Source organism: Papaver somniferum, unplaced genomic scaffold (assembly GCF_003573695.1).
Source record: "Papaver somniferum cultivar HN1 unplaced genomic scaffold, ASM357369v1 unplaced-scaffold_52, whole genome shotgun sequence".
Classification (NCBI taxonomy): domain Eukaryota; kingdom Viridiplantae; phylum Streptophyta; class Magnoliopsida; order Ranunculales; family Papaveraceae; genus Papaver; species Papaver somniferum.
This window is the reverse complement of record NW_020647860.1, coordinates 1,335,675-1,358,548: the sequence shown is the minus strand read 5'-3', so window position 1 is coordinate 1,358,548 and position 22,874 is coordinate 1,335,675. Positions and strand designations below refer to the sequence as shown.

Genomic DNA, 22,874 nt, shown 5'->3' with positions numbered 1-22,874 from the left:
GGAACCCTTCTGTGGTGGTAATGGAAGATAATTTGTTAGGAGCTTTTTCAGTCTCTTTGAAGTTTCGTAATGTAAATGACAATTTCACATGGATTTTTACATCTGTTTATGGTGCAACTGATCCAAAGGATTATGCACAATTCTGGAAAGAAATCCAAGATGTGAGATTGCTCATGGAAGGACCATGGCTTTTAGGTGGTGATTGGAATGTTGTACTCTATCAGTCTGAGAGAAATAGAGTTGGTGGCTGTTTGACAAACAGAAGGAATTTTAGGAGGTATAATGCAACTAATTTGGTGGATATTCCTATGGTTGGTGGGTGTTACACTTGGAATAAGTCACAAAATCCTCCAATTTTGGTGCGTTTAGATAGGTTTATTTTGACAACTGATTGGGAAGAGAAGTGTTTTGCTCTAGTTCAATAAGGTTAAGAAGACCAACCTCAGATCATGCTCCCATACTTCTTAACTGCAATGTTGGTACTTCTTCTAAGCCCTCTTTCAAATTTGAAAATTACTATTTGGATCATCCTGAATTTTTGGATCATAAGAGAATTTGGTGGGCTAATCTTACTTTCTATGGTAGTCCTAGCTTTGTACTTGCAAAAAAATTACAAGGACTTAATTTTTTCATAAAGAAATGGGGTAGATAAACTTATGGTTCTCTGCAGAAAGAAGTGGAAAAATTTGAAACTCGCATTGATGTGTATGATTGTCTTGAGGAAATAAACACTCTCAGTACTGAGGATTTCACAGCTAGAGAGTTGGCAAGAACTGATCATAAGAAAGTTACATTGAATCTTTCTAGAAAGTGGTTCTCTAGAGCAAAAGGACAGTGGTTAGTTGATGGTGAAAGGAATTCAAGATTTTTTCATAAGAATGCTTCTTACAGACAGAAGGCAAATGCAATCAATTCACTTGTTATTAATGAAGAAATGTGTCATGATAAGGACAAGATTAATGAGGAAGCCAAAAAGTTTTATGAAGATTTATTCAAAGAAGATGTTGTGGTCAGACCAACTTTTGATGAACTTGAAATGCCCAGTTTAAGTGTCATTCAAAGTATTAGGTTGGGAAAACCATTTGAGGAGGCTGAGGTGAAGAGTGTGATTTGGAATTTTGGAAGAAATAAATCTCCAGGGCCATATGGTTTCACTATGGAGTTCTTTAAAGCTGTTTGGGACATCATCAAAGTGGAACTAATGGCAGTTGTGAAGGAGTTTGAGCTCACTGACAACATTGATTGGAGATTAAATTGTACCAACATCATCCTACTTCCTAAGTGTGATGGTGTTTTGTCTATTCACTCATTTAGGCCTATTAGTCTTATTGGTGGAATTTACAAAATCATATTCAAGCTTCTGGATGATAGACTAAAACAAGTCCTTCCTTCAATTATCTCTGAGTTCCAATGTGCTTTTGTGGATTCAAGGCAGATTACTGATGGTATTTTGATAGCTGCAGAATTAATTGATTCAAGGGAAAGAGAAGGCAAACCAGGTTTGGTGGTAAAAGTGGATCTTCAAAAATCTTTTGATAATGTAAATTGGGGGTGTCTTGATTATACCTTATCTAGATTTGGTTTTGATAATGTATGGAGGAATTGGATAAAATAGTGTTTTTCTACTATAAGGTTTTCAATGGCAATTAATGGTACGGCTTCATATCTGTTTAGAAGTACAAAAGGAGTGAAACAAGGAGATCATATGTCTCTTTTCCTCTTTATTCTGGTGGTGGAAGTGTTATCTTTAATGATAAAAAGAGTTGCTTCTATGAATTTACTTGCTGGATTCAAACCATCATCTGAAGCTTTTGAGATCAATCATTTGCAGTTTGCAGATGACTTAATAATGTTCTTAGATGATGATTGTGAGCAAGTGCATAATCTGAAGAATGTGTTATTGGGCCTTGAATTAGTTTCTGGTTTGAAGTTTAATTTTCAAAAAAGTGCTCTTGTGCCAGTAGGTGAAGCTGTAAATGCAGTAGATGGGGCTACTATTTTTGGATGTCCAATTACTTCTTTTCCTATGAAATATTTGGGAATACCTTTAGGGAGTAAGTCTAAGGCAGTGGGAGTGTGGGATGTTATTCTTCAAAATTTTGAGAAAAAGCTAAGTATGTAGCAGAGGAAATATCTTTCAAAATTGGGTAGGCTCATGTTGATTCAAAGTGTTTTGTCTAGCTTGCCAGTTTACTACTTATCATTATTTCAAATTCCAAAGTCATTTGAGAAGCAAATGGAAAGGATTATGAGACAATTTCTTTAGGGTTCTGTCAAAAAAAAGCCTAGAAAAGGATGGGTTGGTTGGACAAAGGTAAATCTTCCAAAAGAATGAGGAGGAGAAGGTATTAAAAAGATTAGGCTAATGAATAAAGCTTTACATGCCAAATGGATTTGGAGATATGGTAATGAGGAAAAAGCTTTGTGGAGGAGGATTATTCATCATAAATTTGGTGGCAATGAGAAGGCTTTTCTCCCAAATAAAACAAGGAATTCAGTTGGCAAGAGTCTTTGGAGTGGAATCTTGAAAAGCAGGGATCATGTGGAGAAAAATATGCATATTCAAGTTCAAAGTGGTGACAGATGCCTATTCTTTAAGGATGTTTGGATGAATGGATATTCTATACAATCCATGTTTCCTAATCTTTTTGATTTAAGCAGGTTGCAGGATGCTACAATTCAAGAAATGTTGGATTTAAATGCAGGAAATGGCTGGAATTTTGCTTTCTGTAGAAGCTTGAAGGATAATGAAATTGAAGATATTGCACACTTACTGGATTTGCTTTCTACATTCAATACAGGAGTTGGTGCTGATCATAAAGTTTGAAAGACTGGCACTAAACGTTTTTCAGTAGTAGAGTGCTACAAATCTCTAGAGGAAGATGGGCTGCTTCTGTTTCCTTACAAATGTGTTTGGAACCCAAATATTCCACAGAAGGTAATCTTTTTTGTTTGGTCTTTGTGTTACAATGCTGCACCAACAATGGATAATTTGAGAAACTCTTTTACTGTGAATGGATGCTTACTGTGTAAGAAGAGTGCTGAATCAAATCAACATTTATTTTTGCAGTGTGAAATCACAAGAGAAATATGGCATTACATTTTGGATGGATACAATTTCCAGTGGGTGTTTCAACACAGTGTTAGAAACACAATATGGGAATGGGAAAGAAAGAAAGGTAGAAACCTGACTTGAAAAACAAAATCTGGGACATTATACCATTTTCCATTTGGTGCGAAATTTGGCTTGAGAGAAATGCAAGAGTTTTTAATGGAAGGTATGGCACTGTGGAGAATTTGAAGGATAGTGTGGAGACTTTCATCTACAATTGGTGTGTGGGAACAAAAAATTTTGAAGGTTTTTTGTTAAGTATGATCTTACATAATTGGGAGGTTGTGTAGTTCATTAAACAGTTTTAGCTTTTTTCTGTTTTGGTTTTTCCTCACTTTCATGGCTGTTTCAGCTGTTTAAGTTTGTACTTTTCTTTCCAATTTCATTACTTCCTTAGTGATGAATTGGTTCTTTGGTAAAATCTGCCCTTTTTGAGTCAAAAAAAAAATTAGGAAATGAATTGGATTTTTAGGTTTCTGTAGGAATGGGAGTGGATATAGCCACCCAGGTGGAGTAGATAAGGGGTATCTAGGATGACTTAAGGCACCCATAGATAAGATAAGGGTCAACCAAATGGCAGCCCTTATATTGACTTTGCTCGACTCCCATTTCACTTTCCTGCTCCCTTATGCTCCAATTGAACGCTTTCTCCTTCTTTCGAGTTCCTCCAACAACAACAACCGTCTCTTATTTCTCAGATTCACTTCTTCTCTTCAATGTCTCTTCATCATTAAAGTATTCGTGCTTTTCAGACAGAAATTTGCATCATTAAAGCCGACATACTTTTCAGACAGAGATGAAGAAATAAAAGCAAATAATGAGAAATAATCTGCCTCCAACAACAGTTGCACCTTTTTGCCTTTCAAGCAACGTTTCTTCTTCTTTTGTTCCAAATGACTCCAAAGTACCTAAACACTCAAAAGCAAACATAAGCTACATATTTTACAAGAAAACTTAGCAACGAAATCATAAACAATAGATAAATATCAAGGTGTTTTAGACACCTATCAGGCTCCCTCATTGAATCCCATTGTCTAGTCTTTTCAGCTAGCTCGACAAACTCGTCAAAACATACACCTGGGTCCTGATGGGTAAATTCTCCACCACTCATTTTTTTCTACCTTCATTCGGGTTTCACTATCTAGGACCTCCTATAAAATTTGGTCCATGTGGGCTTTATCAAAGCCGTGATGTGTGCATTGGTATAACAATTCATTAAAACTTTCTACTTAATTGTGTAGGTGTTCACCTAATTTTTGCTTAAAGGTTTGAATACACTGTGGAACAGCAGCAGTCTTATGGTATGGGTAGAACTTCTTAACAAAGGCTTATACAAGGCCATCCCAAGTGGTGATTATTTTAAAAGGAATTAAATTATACCACTCATTAGCTCTCTCTTCTGGGGAGAAAGGAAACAAACGCAACCTAAGCACATCTTTAGAGACATTCGTGTAACTCATCGTGTCACAGATCATTTCAAAGTCTCTTATGTGGGTATACGGGTTTTCAAATTCTCTATCGCCCAAAATTTTCGAAGCATGCTAATTTTCCCAGGTTTAATGTCAAATTTGACAATAGTGGAAGGTAAAACTACCCATGGGTCACGTACCACTCTGGAAGGGTTCATCCTATCTCTAAGGTTTTTGTTTACCCGGACCTCAACATCATTAACCGTGTCGACAAAGACAGATGTACCACCTAAATCCGTGTAACGGGTCGGACTCAAATAAAATAAGTCGTTCTCTTCAAGTCTATCTCCTACATGTTTCCAACAACACATACACAAGCAAGAATACTAGTGTTCAACAAGAAAATCGTGCATATGCAAATGTTGGGGTTCACTAATTCAGGTAAGCTTGGGTTACCTATAGCAAAATATACCGACAATCAAAGACTGGTCATAGGTACAAAGCTGAGGTTTGTGGTGTTTCGGGTGATAATGCCCAGAGGGTTCACCATACTAAACCACGTGTTTTCCTAGAATCGGTGTCAGGCGAAAAAAAATGCAATTGGTTTGTGCACGTGTTTTTATAAAAATAAATAAATTAAAGAATAAAATAAATATATACAAAGGAAAATAAAATCTAAAATAAATATACATTGATTCTAAACTCTAAAAAAATAATGAAATAATTAATAAAAAGATTTGAGTTTTACTACTTGCCTTTTTTGGTAGGTAATTCCACAATAAATGTAGAAAATTACCTGCACATTAAAACAAAACAAAATACCCAAGTAAAATCAAAGAAAATAAAATAAATTTAATTAAACTCAAATCTTTTTGTAGCAAATCTATGGATATCTTTGGTGATCATGTGCTTCACTGTGCTAAAGATATTGGCTATAAGTTTTGACATGATCTTGTTCGAGATGTTATTGCTGACATTTGTTACAAAACTAGTGTGCCTGCACGCAAGAAAGTTTCTCTTGGTTTTCTGAATGATGATGACAGAAATCTAAAACCTGTCGATATCCTTGTTCTCAACTGGGATAATTGACAGGATGTCTGTATGGATGTTACATGTGTCTCGTCATTCACTGGTGAAGGTGTTCGCTCATTTGTCCATGGAAAAGCTATTGCTAATGCGGTTTCGCGAAAACGTACTAAATATTTGGATAAATGTGTTTCGCATGGCTATGGTATGGGCGTCCTAGATTTCTCCACTTTGGGGGAACTCGGCGATGACACTTTGAGTTTCTTCAAGCGTATGAAGAATTTTCTTGTCAGCAATGACGCTAGTAGCGGTTTGGGTAGTTTTATTTTTTATAGATTAGGCATTGCTATTCAGAGGGGAGTTGGAGCCCAGCTTGTTTCTAGGTTACCAACCAAAATCTTTGTATGATATATTTTAATTAAACTAAAAAAAATACTAAAAAATAAAAATCTAAAACCTAACCTAAAGGCAAGTCTGCGTCGGCAGCACCAAAAACTGATGCAGTTTTACAAGTGGTAAATAAGAGTGGTTCGATTCTCTGACTATTTTCTAAGATTTGGTTTAAGATTAATTAAAGGAAAATACTAAAGAAAAACGAATTAAATTTGATTTTTGGTTTACCAGGGAGAGATGAATCTAGGGTTTTGGATTCCACTACTTCTGATGTTTGTCAAATGAATAATTTATTATCTCAAACAATTACTCATAAAATACTCAAAACCATATTGAACCCAATCTCATGTTTTGGAAGATAAAACGTTTAAAATTAATTATGCGACTTTTGTCTTTACACAAAATTATAACCTCATTCGCTTATAAAAGATCAACAGTTAAACACTGTCCAGAACAATTAAAATAAAACATATTTATAAGAGAAATTATTAGTCATGAATGGCATAAATAATAAATTAATCATTGTCTAAGAAATAAAACTATTGATAGTACATAAAAAAAAAACTTCCTCCAAATTCTAGATAATAATTTAATTACTCATGAATCGAAAAATATAGTAAAATTGATTAAATTATTAAATTTGCTTACAACTATTTTTAGTTGCTAAAAGTCTCCAGCGACTCAGACAACTCTGGCTAAAAGTGTTAGCTACCAACGCATTACAGTCACAAGAATTTTAAGTCAATATTGAAACTTACAGAACTATTGTTGATTAAACGACTGAATCTGCGACTAACTTGGACTGGTTTTTGTTCTTCGTGTTCTTGATTAACAGCAGCAACAACAATTTTCTAAAACTCTCGATTCCGAGCCTCTATTATCTCTCCAAACTCTCCGTCTCCCTTCTTTGGTATCCTAACTCTCTTTATATACCCAACAGGACCTTCGAATCTCGCTATAATTACTCCAAATATTTGACAGTAAAGAAGATATTTTCTCTCCAAAAAGTTATGGGATTTTCCATTTTTAACACTTTCACGTGTTATTCTTCAGCTGGCACACTCTATTTCGTTCCCAACACCTTATAAATCGTGTCCTTCTCCATCCAGACTCATGCCATACACAGGAAATCTCGAGAAGAAGTGGGAAAAACCCGAGACTCCCTGTTTTCTTCCACATGATCAACTAGCCTAATTTTCTCGATTCTAATGCATATATCATCCCTGTTTTAGTCAAACATGACCAAACCAATCAATTCCAGTGATTAAGTCGCATCAAATCCATTCCAGAATCCATACAAAACTTTTCGGGGCAAAGTAAACCCGAGACTTATATTTGTTCAATTGGTGATTATCCAACCCATTCTAAACGAATCTGAGACCATTGCCAGTCCTGCTAACCATCAAGAACAAACCCAACTAATTTGATCGATCGAGTCTCCCTCTAACAACTCCAAATATTGGACCCTAATTTTTCTGGTGACTGCAACAATTTGTTTTTGATTATCCATCCAAAGTTAACTAATTCTAAAGCTTATATCATCCCTGTCTTGACGAGTCAAACCTTCCCCATGAATTCCAGCGATTTAATCTTCGTAAAAGACCCTAAAAAATTAAACCCTAAATTTGTTTCTTCAAAATACGTTTTTCCCGCCAAATTTTGATTTTCAAAAGGTTGGAGAAGGTTACCCCTTAACCAACTGCTGGGGGTGGCGAAAGTAATTGGGGTACCCCTTAGTAATTATGTTTTTTTAACAAATTCCTTGAGTGTTTTTTTACAAGATTTCTAGGGCGTTTTTAACACAATTCTGGGGTGCCCTTATCCAAAGTCAGGGTGCCTTTAACAATTTTTCGAGCCAATTTCTCTATTAATGTTTCTTTTCCAAAAATACCTACACACATAAAACACCATAATAAGTACAAAAATGAGCACTAACAATATAGAAAATGGTGGACAATTCAGACACATAAATGTGTCTATCAATAGTCAGATTCGAGACGATTAAGTTTGTGCACGAAGCAAATCACAAAGATATGAAACCAATAAGAATTCTTTTTGTCTTCAAATATTCAATGTCTTCTTCTGCACCTGCACAACCATACTTGATTCCAACTTATGTTAGATCAAGCACAAAACGGAGTCTGTAAACAATGGATGATCACAAATGAATGTCAGATCTAAAGATGGATCTGAACTACCGTTAATCCCTTAATCTAGTATGAGTGACCTCATGTCAGAAGAGAAGGTTCTTAAAGAATAATCAAACTAGATGCAATCAAGAGTTGACAATCGTTAGTCATCAAATCAAAAACTAAAATAACAATGCAATCCTAGTTTTCCACTGGCGGTACTAGTAGACGCTTCTTGATCCCAAAGAAGTCTTTAAACTAGCAGACATAAGAGATTTCGCCTAATTAGGTTATTCTTCTCTCCAAGATAGTATTACGAGTAGTACTATTCGTCGGCTACATCAGTGACTACAAAATGAAGTGCCTGCCTCAGGTAAGTTTGTAAGAAGAACAAACTTCACTATTAAAAGACCAAGGTAGTTTGGACACCAAGGAATTTCTATAACCAAAAATATTCTCAAGATATGCCATAAGCACCTAGATTTGGTTTTGTCTAATTCCAACCAAGTATAACCGAAGTTCGTCTTGGATTACAACTCAATATTAGCTAGTATACAAGATACTTAATTAACATATATTCCAGAGATCTGTTTTGCTTGCTGGAAAAACAAAACATATATGTTCGAAAATCTTAACAAAAAGATTCTCAAACATTTAGGTTTGGGATCTCAGCTTGAGTATCAAGGAATATCTTTGAACAATAAAAATAAGATTTGTGCACATGTTCAAATTACTCACTATGTCGACATATTGAACTTTCCTATTTTGCAAACCCAATTTCCAAAATCACACAAACCTTAAAGTATATGTGACCAGTAAATCGTAAATCGAAACGTGAATCGGTTTTTTATTTTTCAAAATCGAATCGTATTCATGGTTTATTTTTGAAACGTATATTTTTTTACAAGTAATATTGAATTATGGGAAAAATTTAACAAAAGTATTAAGTATGAGCCTACTTTCGATAATTTTTGCATTAGTAACTTATAAATTTTATGTAGTTTCAATACTAATCACAAATGAAAGCTTGGTTTAGTGGTTAGTGGATAGGTGAACGAACTGTGAGGTCTAAGGTTCAATCATGGACAAACTCTTTTCTACTATAAGTTTTTATCAAACATTTAATTTAGAAATTACCAGTGGAAACCAAGAGGTTGACTTGTCAACGATTTAAGAAAAATTCAAAAAACACGATTCAGGCATGCGATTCAACTCGAGTTGGATTAAAATAAAACGAATCGTACGAGTCAACTCGTGATTCGTCCGAGTTTAAAAACCATGTATGTGACCATAGAAAAGGGTTTTGCACACAGGTATCGGTTCTACCATGACTCCCAATATAGGTAGGGATCAGTTCCACCTTGATTTCTATATAGGTAAGGATCGTTACTACCTTGATTCCTAACATAGGTAAGGATCGTTACTACCTTGATTCCCAACATAGGTAAGGATCGGCTCTACCATGATTCCCAACATAGTAGGGATCGGTCCTGCCTTAGATCTTCATAGAAAACCGGACCACCAATCATATTGATTTATTTCAACTACGAAACAAGTTCGTAAGTCTAGCTACTTCCCTAAATTCATGTAATCAAACATAGTTTTCTAGGCATGAAATCAATCCTAAGTTCATTACAAATCTAATAAGCAAGTTACAAAAATTATGTCTATGTCTCTAATAGTAGAGTTTCATATATATAACTTCGCATGTGTGTTTTCAATCTAAAAAACTTGAAAGTAACGTAATATACATGAAAACAGGTCAAGTCTTGTATTACTAACCTCAAATAAAATGATGATGTATTCACTAATGTCGATGCATCTTCAGAATCTCCAGGTCTTCGGAGTAATAATTATATATCTCGACATTTCTAGACTTTCTAGTCTAACATAACAAAGTTGACTCTTAGCAATCTAATCAAGAGACTTTTAAGTTTTGATACTAAAATATGAAAACATACCAACCTTGTCGGGTTCAATTGAGCAATGCTCTAACATTTTCAACACAATTGGCACTAGAGTTGGCTGGAAAATCTACAGTTAGGCGTGCTAGGGCGGAAGTAATCCAGGGATGGGTGACATCCCGGGAAGCTGTTGTAAGATGACCGCGGCGATGGCTATTAAAAACGCCACAATTATTTGAGATCATGCACTAGTAATTTTGACTGTATATAATATATTACAGGTGATTACTAGAATTAAATCTGGATATATCCACGAAGTACACAAGGTGCACCGGAGTGCATAATATAGACTATGATAGGAAATAGGTTTTGGCGTGATTGCACCCGAGTGCATAATGTATATTTTTTATACTTTTTTGTTGTTCCTATTATTTTTCCTCTTTAATACTTGTTTTTGGTTGATATTTTGGTTGGTGAATGTGGTGGTAATGGTGATGTATTTATTGCTCGAGATCATGAACTAGCGATTTTGGTTGTCTGTGATATATTGCATGTGATTAATTGAATAAACTGAGATTTATTCACTAAGTACATAGTATGTGCTTGAGTGCATAATGTACATATTAACAGGAAATAGGTTTTGGCCCAGGCTAGTTAGACCCGAGTGCATGATGCATATTTTTGAATTTTTTTGTCATTCCTATCATTTTTTTTTCTTTAATACTTATTTCTGTTTGATGTTTTAATGGTGAATGTGATGGTAATGGTGGTGGATATGTTGTTCGAGATCATGAACTGGAGATTTTAGATTGTATAATATATTACAGGTGATTACTAGGATAAACCTAGATTTGTCTACTAAGTACACGAGATGCACCTGCGCGCATATATAATGTATATTCTTACAGGAAAAAGATGTTGGCCAGGTACACCTGTGTGCATTGCATATTCTTATAGGTAATAGGTTTTGGGAAGATGCATCTGAATACATAATGGATATTCTTATAAGAAATAAGTTTTGGCCAGGTTATACTTGAGTGCATAATATATCCTCGGTCTTGTTTCAAATAATATTTCTTCTTCTTCTTGCTTTGTAGAATATTTCGAGCCCATTCTGAAAAATAAAATTTTATTAAGATCCATCTTATATATCGAAAGTTATGACTTTTTTCGCGATTAATTTTAAATTGGAGAGATAAAAAATAAATTTGAGATAGAAAAAGAGTATTTTTTTTTAAAGTAAAAATATAATTGACTAAATCTTTTAGTGTCTATTTGACCTAACCCAAACTTTTACATGTCTATCTACGACCACACTTTAGTGGTTTATGTGCATCCCATTATTCATATAAAAAATGAAAATTAATTTAATTAAATATTATAATATTTTTTTGGATCCTAATATGGGGCATACTCAAAACTTTCGTGCCTTATTGAATAAAACAAAATGAGGTCATGGAATAGTCATAGTTCATAACCTCTTTTCCAGTATTTTTTCATATAATGGCAAAATTGTCCTTGTTATTTATATTTCCTTGATTATTTGTTATATATACTGAAAAAACGGGGATATAAAAACCACACCCAATAATTCGTTCGACAATCTGTTTGGAATAAGCTCCAATATAATTATGAGAGCACCAACTAAAAAGCGAGACTTAATCAAGAATTATACTAAAGAGTTTTTTTTTCTTTCTCAATACAATCAGCAAATCAAATAAATAGAAATCTGCGAGCCTGATTGATATGAGAAATAACTTGGACGGTACCAAAGAACAATGCCCAAGTGTCAATCAAGTTCTATCCAACAAACAAGGTCGGATTTATCAACTGATTGAACTACGCACAACCTGTGATATTTCAATTATATAAACAAATATAATGTGAAACAGAAATAACACAGACACCAGAAATTTTGTGAACGAGGAAACCGCAAATGCAGAAAAACCTTGGGACCTAATCCAGATTTGAACACCACACTGTATTAAGCCGCTACAGATTCTAGCTTACTACAAGTTAACTTCGGACTAGAATGTAGTTGATCCCTAGCCAAGTCTCACACCGATTAAAGTACAGTCGCGTTCCTTACGCCTCTAGAACCACACCGGATTCTGCGCACTTGATTTCTTTAGATGATCTCACCCACAACTAAGAGTTGTTATGACCCAAAGTCGAAGACTTATAAACAAATCTGTCTCCACAGATATGTCTATTCTTTATTCGGTTTTTGTTCCGTCTTTTGATAAATCAAGGTGAACACGAACCAGTTAATAATCCGGTCTTATACTCCCCAAGAGCATCCTAAAAAAATTAGTTACCTCACAATAACCCAACTGATTAACAGGAAAAGTTATTGCGGAATCACAAGAGTCTGAGACGAAGAACTGTTCTGATTAATTTTTATATCTTACCTATCGGAGATAAATCTCGAGTAAATCTTAAAGAAGATAAAACTCAATACGATAGAACAAGTAAGATCAGAATATGCAACTACAGAGAAAATAGTTGGATATGGCTTCACGAATCCCAATGAAGTCTTCAAGTCGTTAACCTATAATGGTTTTGGAAAAACCTAGGTTAAAAGAGAATCGACTCTAGTTTACAATTAGGAACACATAGAAATGTGGGGACTAGGTTTTCCAGTTGTTAGAGTTCTCCCTTATATAGTCTTTCAAATTAGGGTTGCTTTCAATCAAAGCTAAGATAGCTTAATAACGAAGCATTCAAATTCAGCGTTAGATGGAATCCTGCTTTAAGATTCAAGTTAAATCTGCTTAAAAATAAAGCAACCAATCTCCACCATTAGATGGTCTTAGCTTGTTATACACAAATGAAATATACTTTCATTTTGGATATGGATTACCGTACCTAAACGTGTATATTGAGTTGGCTCAATAACATTTAAGCGAAGTTACCATATGAACACTTTTGTCTTAGCCGTATTCATCTAACACTTATAGATAAAATATGATGATAAATCAATCATGAAAGATAATCAAATGAGTCTAATAGCGTTTCAAGTAGAGTTTTTTAATTGTTCACTATCTCATAGAAATATATATGAACAAATTGAATGGAAATCAGTTTGATTCGTAATCGTACAAAGTACTTATACAAGAATCAAGTAATGAACATTAAGCCACGGTTTGCAAAGATTGCATTACTTAGAACATAAATGTTACAGTTCATGAGCATGAGAATCATACATTACCGATTTTATAACTCCACCACTGTGTTCGCCAACCAGGTATGCGAACAGCATCTTCGGACCTTGGCCCAGTCAAGCCGTTCGCAAACCCGGTTCGCGAACAACCGTTCCGGCCCCAACTCAGGTAAACCCGTTCGCATACTAGGTACACAAACAAGAGTTCCGGACATTCTCAGGTAAATACGTTCGTATACTAGGTACGCAAACAAGAATTCCTGACCTGAATTATCACAATACAGTTCGCATACTAGGTATGTATACCATGTTGTATCCATACAGGGGTAATCGTTATAAACTCGCATTTCAATCATTGAAACATCCTTGGAAGACGACAATGATTGTCTCACACAAACCATTAGCTTCAAGTAATTTTCAAGTGATTAAATGATCAATACGAAACTTCCCAAGCTAACATCAAATGACAGTCTCACACAAATCATATAAGATATTCAAGGAAATTTTCACATGATCATCTTTTGACATTATATTTAGTTTCCAACAAATAAATAATTTCCAACTAAACTCGTCAGGAATATAATGAACATAGCTAACGCAAAAAGCTTCCAACACATATTTCGAGAAGTGGATAAGCGAGATAAACTCGGCTTGAAATATCAAATGTGTATAATGTAAAAGTCTATATAGATATACGACTTAGTCTCATTGGAGGATAGAATAGAATAGACTTCTGAGTGATAGATAAGTTTTAGTCTCCATATACCTTTTGTTGATGAAGTTTCTCCAATTTTCTTAGTAGATCTTCGTCTTCAATTGGTGAACGCCGTGAAGTATAAACTTAACTACACATTCTATCCTAAACCGAGACATAGCTATAAGTAGACTAGAAATCAAGTATGTAGTTTTTATCAACTAAACTTGACAAACAATCTTGAGATAGCAACGCTTGCGACTTCCACCGATCAGTGCTCTAACAATCTCCCCCTTTGTCAGTTTTAGTGACAAAACTATCAATACATATGGATTACAAAATGAATAAACTTTGTAGCTTCTCATCCATCATGCTTGATTTCCTTGGTTCTTCAACTTTCCTTGAATTCTTCGTTACTCCAAGTACTCCAACGATTTTGAACGTGTTCAACTCAGCATCATTGTTGTTGAAGATCTTTATCCATAACAACAAGAAAATATATGTTCTCAATCATTGTTATACACTATCATAGTATTATTATAGAGAATCAAAGTCCAATTGTATCACAAATTTGAAATAATATTATGGTGATATGTGTCACTCCTCCTTAGTCAATACTTCCATCTTACAATGAAAACCACTCCCCCTTACATAATGAGCCGTAAACCATATGTAAGTAGTGTAAACTACCAAATAATTCTCCCCCTTTTTGTCAATATAAATTGGCAAAGGTACGAAAACTACGGGATCATATTGAAATTTTCAAAAAGATAGTTCATAACTAAAATAGAACATATCAACTTTTGTTTCGATGATTTCACATAGTCGAAACTTAGTGTATTCATCAAGGAGTTTATAAAGATACAAGATAAATCCTACAATATTCCACAGCCGCACTCCCCATGAAGATATGGCAATTAAGCACAAGTTCATTTAAGAACTCTCCTCCATTAGATGTCATTCCCAAGAGAACAACATGAGCGACCTTACTTTTACAAGAAAAGAAGGATTTCTTTGGACATTAACAAATCACATGAATTTGTATCCAGTAAACTCGAATAAATTAACCACAAGAAAACCTTATTGATTAATTTGATCGGAAATGCTCAATATAAGAAAACTTACGGAGCCATATAGTACTTTCACATAAAAATGGATCAGGGAAAAGTGGTGGAGGCGGAAACATTAGTGGTGGTCAGGGCGGAGCCAAGCCCGATTGTGATTATTTCGGTCTTTTTACCATAAAATGGGATATTAGGTCCATTTTGCACCAATATCCAACTTGAGAAAGTTTTCCGCTCCCCTTCCTCAAAATCGAGGCTTTGCCCCTGGTGGCGGTTGTGGATGAAGTAGTAGCGGTGGGTTCTGGTGATTAGTGTCGGATAATATTAGGTATGCGTCATTACAACACAGATAACATTGTATTGTGAAAGATATGGTTGGTTGTTTTTAGCACGATTGATAACGTCAGATACCATACATTTGATAATTGAAAAACTGGAATTACGCATAAAAACTTGGTTAGGAAATTTTTTGTCAGACCTTATTAGGCCGAGTCGCGCTCTGCAAATCGGGCGATTAACTCGTTCTTCTTTTTTCTCGTTTTTCAGCGTTGAATTTATAGATCTTCTTCATTAATTCGGGTGAAAATTAGCCTAAAAACATCAAATGATTGGTGTTCATTAAATTCAGTTGATTGGTTTTATTGCTTTTTATGTGTTTTACCTTAATTTTTCATGGAAAATCATCAAAACTCAAAAATGAATCCATCAGTGGTGGATCTTAATATCTCTGTTGAACAAAGTCCATAAATCGATCTGGTTCATGGCACTGAAGAAAGATGTGATGTGTGAAAATTTTCTTTAATATGACGTCTAGATTTACTTCGAATGAAATTTTATGCTGTTGTATCTAATATGAAATCTCAGTGGAAATTAGAAGGTCAATGCATAATTATTCTATTAGGGAAAGGGTTTTTCACCGTCAGGCTTGATAATGAAAGAGATCAAAGTTATATCAAAGCAGGACAATGGGAAGTTTATAGTCAAACTTTATGGATTCGTAATTGGATACCATATTTTCGTCCAGAGCTTCACCGAACATCTACTGCAACAATTTGGGTACATTATCATGGCCTAAGTTTGGAATATTGGGATGAACAAACATTGTTGACTATAAGCAAAGCATTGGGTGATCCAGTAAAAGTAGATGAGGCTACTTTGAATTTTGAGAATGGTTTATATGGTAGAGTTCTTATAAAATTGATTTGGCAAAGAAAATTCCACCTAAACTAGGGAATAAAACAAAGTTTGGTGGTTTTATGCAAGATGTTTTACTTACTAAGGTGCCAAAATTATGTCATCACTGTAAAATTGTTGGTCATTTACAAACTGAATGCAGAGTAAAGATAACAACTGAAGCAGAAGAAAGGAATAGTCAAGAAAAGCATAAGACTGCATAAAAATTTTTTTAAAACCAAGTTATCCTGAGAAGAGTGATACAGGAACAAATATTTTATCTACTTCAAATGGCACAACAACACCAAAATAGCAACTCAGAATGAACAAGTAAAGTTTGATATATGTTTTACTCGAGTTACATCTATAAGTCAACACATTTCACCTCAAGTTAACAGTACAACTGTTAATCTTTCTTCTGATAGATTTGAAACTCTTAGTACTGTAGAAGAAGAAAAAGAGATACAAATGAGCACAAGGAATGAAACATTTTCTCCAGCAAAAATACTTCAAATTACAGAGGATAATGCAGTGGATAAGAGTATCATCAAATTTATAAATGGGAAAGATGGCTCAGTATCAGAGGAAAGAGTGCCAACAACCTCTTGGTCTAAAGTGGTTCAAAATCCATCCTCATCAAACACAAACTCCATTCCAGCTGACCAATAAAAGGATGCACCAACAAAGGTAAAGGCTCAACAAGTTAACAATAAATATAACTTTAGGAAGAATCAAGGAAAATGAGGTACTAGGGACCTCCAATCCTTATAATGAAAGTATTATTTTGGAATCTCAAGGGCCTGAGAAAACCTATGGCTCAAGAGAAATTAAGGTCTTTAATAAATCAATTTCAACCTTCTTTAGTTTTTATAGCAGAGCCTAAAATAAGTTGCAATGCAACATTCTGCAATAAGTTGAATTTACCAGGGATGAAAAATATGGTAATTCATAATTCAATTCAAAATCAAAAAGGGAACATTTGGTTATTTTGGAACAAGAATCTGCCTACACCAACTGTGGTATCCATGTGAAGTCAAATGATAACTGTCAACATTGGAGGCAATCTGGTTTCTGGAATTCATGCTCATGTTAGTGCAGTGCAAAGAAGATTTTTGTGGTCTGAGATGGAAATGATAAGTAATTTAAACCTTCCTTGGCTTGCTATTGGAGACTTCAATACCATCACAACAGCAGAGGAAAAAGTTGGAGGAAGGCATGCTAATATAAGAAACATGCTTGAGTTTAATACATGTCTAGACAAGTGTGAAGTACAGCAAGCTCCAAAATCTGGATGTGAATTTACTTGGTCAAATTGCCAACATGGCAATAAAAGGATTTTATGCAATTTGGACAGAGCAGTATCTAATAATTTGTGGCTTCAAAAACATTAAGGGTGGGGATATAAAGTTGGGATGAGAAGAGCATCTGATCATGCTCCACTTTTTGGGGGATGTGCTAACTATCCTAAGCCAAAAAATGTTCCAAAAAAATTTCAAAAAATCTGGATTGATCATCCTAATTTTATGGAGGTTGTCATTAATTGTTGGTCTGAAAATGTAGCAGGTGATCTAGCTTTTATATTTCAAAGCAAGTTAAAAAAGTTAAAGAAGGTGCTAGTAGAATGGAACTGGAAGGTGTTTCGCAATGTCAATGAACAAATTAAAGAAGCTGCAAAAGAGGTTCAAACTGCCATGAAGATTTCAGATGCCAATCCTCATAATGAAGAGCTCTTAGACAACTTAGTGAAAGTAGAAAACATTTTGAACTCAAAAGAAGTGCAATTAAGCACAGTGATGAAATTGAAAGCTAGAACTAAGTGGGTCAAAGAAGGTTCTGCCAATACAAGCTTCTTCCATACTAATCTGAAGGTAGGCAAGCTAGAAATTTTATTAGTGAACTTGAGAATGGTAATAATGAAATCATCACAGATCAAAGTAAAATAGCAGAAACTCTCGTTAACTTTTTTGAGGAAAAATTTAAGTTTAAGGAAGTGGAAATTTCAGAATCATTACGTGAAACAATTCCTACAACAATAACAGAAGATGATCAAGACATGTTAGATGCAGTTCCAACTTCTGAAGAAATTAAGCAAATTATATTTGAAATGGATCCAGATAGTTCTCCAAGGCCAGATGGTTTTTCTGGAAGTTTCTACAGAGCATGTTGGCAAGTAATTCAAACTGATGTAGTAGCTGCAGTCCAATTTTGTTGTAAAATAAGGTTCATACCAAGAGGCTTGAATTCTAATTTCCTAGTACTTTTACCAAAAGTTGAAGGTGCCAGATCTCCCCATCAATTCAGGTCAATTGGTCTCAGTAATGTCAACTTCAAAAATTTTACCAAAATTATCACATCAAGAATGTCAAGGCTTATGAATAAACTCATTTCACCTCAGCAAGCAGCATACATCAAAGGGAGAAATATACAAGATCATATTGTTCTTGCTTCTGAGATGGTCAATGAAATGAAGAAGAAAAGAAGAGGTGGCAATATTGGACTAAAATTGGACATATCTCAGGCTTATGATTCTGTGAGTTGGAAATTCTTGTTTCAAGTGTTGATCAAATATGGTTTTCCAAATTCATGGTGCAAGTGGCTCTACACTATATTTGAATCTGCAAGAATTTCAGTCATGATAAATGTTGGACCTAATGGCTTCTTCTCAGTGGGTAGAGGGTTAAGACAAGGAGATCCTCTATCTCCTATACTTTTTTTGCTTATGGAATATGTCCTTCGTGAAAAAATATCCAAATTAGTAGCATAAGGCAAGATAAGTCTAATGGTAATAAGGAATGGAATCCATCCTACTCATATATTTTTTGCTGATGATGTTTTCATTTTCTGCAATGGAGCAAAAAAGAGCATTTTGAATTTGGTGAAGCTTTTATAAGAGTACCAGAAAAGCTCAGGACAAGTAATTAACAAAAGTAAAAGCAAGCTCTTTGTAAATGGCACAATTACTGCAAGGATAATGCAAATTAAAGAATGGTACAAATGGAAGTAAGTACTTTCCTGACAAATACTTAGGAGTAATTCTACAATCTGGCAGAGTAAAAATTTCAACAATTTGGCCAATGGTGGAGATAATGTGGAAGAAATTGGCTTCTTGGAAAGGAAAATTGCTGTCATTTAATGATAGATTGGTTCTCATAAAATCAGTGCTTTGCAGTATACCAATTTATAGTATGTCAGTTTATGTGGCCAAAATCAGTGATCAAGATCTGTGAGTAAGAAATTTCTTATGGTCTGGTGATGGTGAAACTAGAAAATATAAAACTCTTTCATGGAAAAAAGTCTGCTCCCCCTTATAGTGAAGGTGGTATGGGATTATAAAGATTAGAAGTACTCAATAAAGTCTTACTGATGAAGATTCTATGGAGAATAATAAATTCTAATACAAAATGGTTATCAAGGCTAAATTTCAAGATAAGTATCACCAATGGAAGAATAACTGGCAACTTTCATCTATATGGCCTGGTTTAAAATGGGCATGAAATCACTTAAAGGAGAATATTTGATGGTGTCTTGGTGACGGACATCTGATATCTATTTGGTTTGATCCCTGGATTAGCAATTCACCCCTTATAGAAGAAGTTGGTTCCACTGCATATGTTAAAGCTAATATCAACATGAAAGTGTCAGATTTGATCACTAGAGGAGAATAGTGTATACCTTAGCAGATTAATCAACTGATTTCCACCTACACTTTACCAGAAATTGGTATTGGAGCTGATAGCTTAATATGGAAAGGAGAAATAAAAGGTAACCTCACAACCTCCTCTGCAATCAACTTAGTGAGAAATAAAGAACAGTCCTTGCATTGTCACAAATATATATGGAACTCATATTTGCATCCTGCTATAGCAAGCAACATCTGGAAAATAGTTCAGGGGGCATATGTCGATGATTCAGTATTGATTGAAAGAAAGTATGACTTGGATTCAAGATGTTGCATTTGTGAAGAAGAACATGATAATATGCACCATTTATTATGGGAGTGCAAATTCAGTAAAGAAATTTGGAAATGGATATGCTCAATATTTCAACTAAAGGTCCCAAATTCTCTTGAAGTAGTGTGGAGCAATGCAAAAGGTAAAAGTCCTTTTTTCAAAGAATGTTGGATTATTGCTGCTTGTGCAACTCTAAAAGAGCTATGGTTTCAAAAGAATAAGATGCTCTTTGAGCAAGTCAAACCTAATATTCAAAGCTTTAAAAGCAGAATCAAAAAAGCAGTATATGAAGGAGGCTTCAGAATAAAAAGCAACATGTGGAATAATGACAATGATAACCAGGTAATTCTCTTCTTTAATCTGGGAGCAAGAAAAATTAAATTTCAACACATCAAACCTTGCTTCTGGATACCACCAAGTGCTGGTTATGTTATGTTTTGCTGTGATGGAGCATCCATTGGCAATCCAGGAGCTGCTGGTTTTGGTGTAGTAATAAGAGATCACTTGAGTCAGGTATTGGGAGACATTATAGGGGGATTTGGCATTGCTACTAATTACATAGCAGAAGTGTATGAAATCATTGGAGCAGTTGAATTAGCTGTTGATTGGAAGTTGCAAAACATAATTCTTAACTCAGATTCCAAAACAGTTATATCAGAATTTGCAGAAATAAGATGCCATGGTTTGTAAAGATGAGATGGCTAAAGGAAGTAAGTAAAATCCAGTCAATAACATTCTGGCACAATTTAAGGGAAGTTAACTTTGCAGCAAATACAGCTGCAAAAAGAGGTACTAAATTAGTAGCAGGTCAGAGGAAAATATTCTATGGGAAGCCAAGTTTTTTAGCAAGAATAGAGTTACCAAATGTTGAGTATTATAGGTTTTGCTAGATCTTTCTGAAGCCTATGTAGTTGGCTCTCTTTTCTTTTGAAATTTATCTTGTAATCTTCTAAAAAACAAAATTTATTATCAATATATAAAATGTGATTCAGAAAAAAAAAAAATAACATACATTACAGGGACGATATCAAATTATATAAGCGAAAATGTTCATAATCGCTGGATCATTCAAATGGTACGCGTGATATCTTTGGTACCATGTATAAATTATGGTTTTTAATATTGAAATAAAATTAATTGCATTAAAAAAAGAATATATTAAGGGAAAAAATAATGAAATAAATTAGTTGACGACCTAAATTTGTTCAGTCTAAACCTCATATATGGTGTTTGTGATTGAAAATTAGAATTACGCTCACAAACTGCGGGGGTAAACGACAGTGGTACGTGGTACCAATGGCAGTAGTGGAGTCAGAAATTAACATTGAGGGGAAAACTTTTTTTCAAAAAGAAACATGTAAACTTTGGTAGACTAAACCTTAAATATAGATGCGCTAATTAAGTACTTTTATAGGAAAAATTAATTTTTTTATGTAGTTATTAGAATTTTAAAGGAGCCTAGATCCAAGTTAGCCAACCTTTGGCTCCTCCACTGGGTGATCGTGGATAAATAAATGGTATCATGCGGTTTTGTAGTGGTGGCGGGTATTGGTGAGTAATAATAGACCATGTTAATTCCGTGACGTTATAAAATGTGTAATATTATAAAGTATAAAACACGGTTGATCATTTTACTGTTAAATAAACTCGGTTATCATACATGACAATTAAGAAAAATACTGGAATCAATTGCCATGTCATTTAATAACTGCAGATGAGCAACACGAATCAAAATTAAAACATATGCAATTACTTATTATCAAGCCGTCTCGTTACGACACAGGTTAAGTCTAGTAAGATTTTTAGAGTAATGAAACCCCAAGATTTATCAGTTACAATATCATAATGGAGCAAAGTGTGAATAGCAGTCTTCAGATTGGTATTGCATCGATGTTGGAGTCGAAGTCGAAGGTCGAAAGGCCTTCGATCAATGTGTTGTGTCCATAGAAACTTAGTTGATGGTATGGGAATTTTGATGCAGTTGAATGGAGTTGCTAATCCAGAAGTTGCATCCATATGCTAATTAGTACTGCCCGAATGATATTTTTGTATCTCTTGTTTCTTCGGCTTGATCCATATCTTCCAAATGTGCCTTTAGCTCTGATTATTGCTTGAAGAAGTCTCAGATCAATGTCCTTGAAGGTTTTGGTGCAAACAAAATAAAACTCGAGAATAATACTGATAACGTTACTACTAGAGATTACTACTACTACTAATGTTACCAAAACTACTAGTAAAAAAACGCAAGAAAATTTATAGACTCAAACTCGAAATGTTACTAAAGCTACTAGTAAAGAAACAAAAAAAAAACTAAGTTCCGTGTGCTTTAATATTTTACGGAAACTGAGTTCGTGTTTTCCAATTGGAACATATACTCAGTATTCGTGACCTTTTATTCGGAAACCAAGTATCCGTTTCTGGATTTCCAAGTGTTACACTAAAATTTTCCTTTTTCACTCTTTTGTTTTTTCACTAAAATTCTTTTTTTAACCTATTATACGGAAACTAAATTTCCGTGCACTATAGCTAAAGAATGACACAACATTATAATGAGATTGCGCTGAGACCCATTTCCTTTAACTTCAAATAAACTATAGCTAAGGGAAATGACACATGACGGTGCTTAACATAAGTAATTTTTCTGCTACACATCTACATCTAGGTAATTTTCTACATGGAATAAAGGCAAATACTAGCACGCGCGCCTTTGCAGGACGCTTGTATAAGCTAGCGGATATAACCCGTTGGATGATAATCCACAGTTATTTTTATCCATTGACGATTATTGAACAGTTGTCAATGTTTTTAATTGTTAACAAGTCTCTACTTTAATTTAATTTTAATCTAATATATCGAA

The 22,874-nt window shown here is 34.4% G+C and overlaps 2 protein-coding genes across 2 annotated transcripts; both read left to right on the top strand.

The window, feature by feature from the left end:
• The first annotated feature begins 1,639 nt into the window (after positions 1-1,639).
• On the top strand, positions 1,640-2,122 carry LOC113343016. Its single transcript, XM_026587351.1, has one exon. The coding sequence runs from the start codon at positions 1,640-1,642 to the stop codon at positions 2,120-2,122; it is 483 nt and encodes a 160-aa protein (XP_026443136.1).
• A 17,346-nt stretch (positions 2,123-19,468) lies between these two features.
• LOC113343014 lies at positions 19,469-20,707 on the top strand. The gene is made up of 2 exons (XM_026587350.1): positions 19,469-19,544; positions 19,782-20,707. The coding sequence occupies exons 1-2, from the start codon at positions 19,469-19,471 to the stop codon at positions 20,705-20,707; spliced, it is 1,002 nt and encodes a 333-aa protein (XP_026443135.1).
• The last annotated feature ends 2,167 nt before the right edge of the window (positions 20,708-22,874 follow it).

Excerpts from the sequence above, each read along its gene's own strand:
- LOC113343016 (XM_026587351.1), top strand. The coding sequence starts at position 1,640 with ATGGCAATTAATGGTACGGCTTCATATCTGTTTAGAAGTACAAAAGGA.
- LOC113343014 (XM_026587350.1), top strand. The coding sequence starts at position 19,469 with ATGGTTATCAAGGCTAAATTTCAAGATAAGTATCACCAATGGAAGAAT. Across the intron at positions 19,545-19,781 it reads ACTTTCATCTATATGGCCTG|AAATTGGTATTGGAGCTGAT; the intron begins GTTTAAAATGGG and ends ACACTTTACCAG.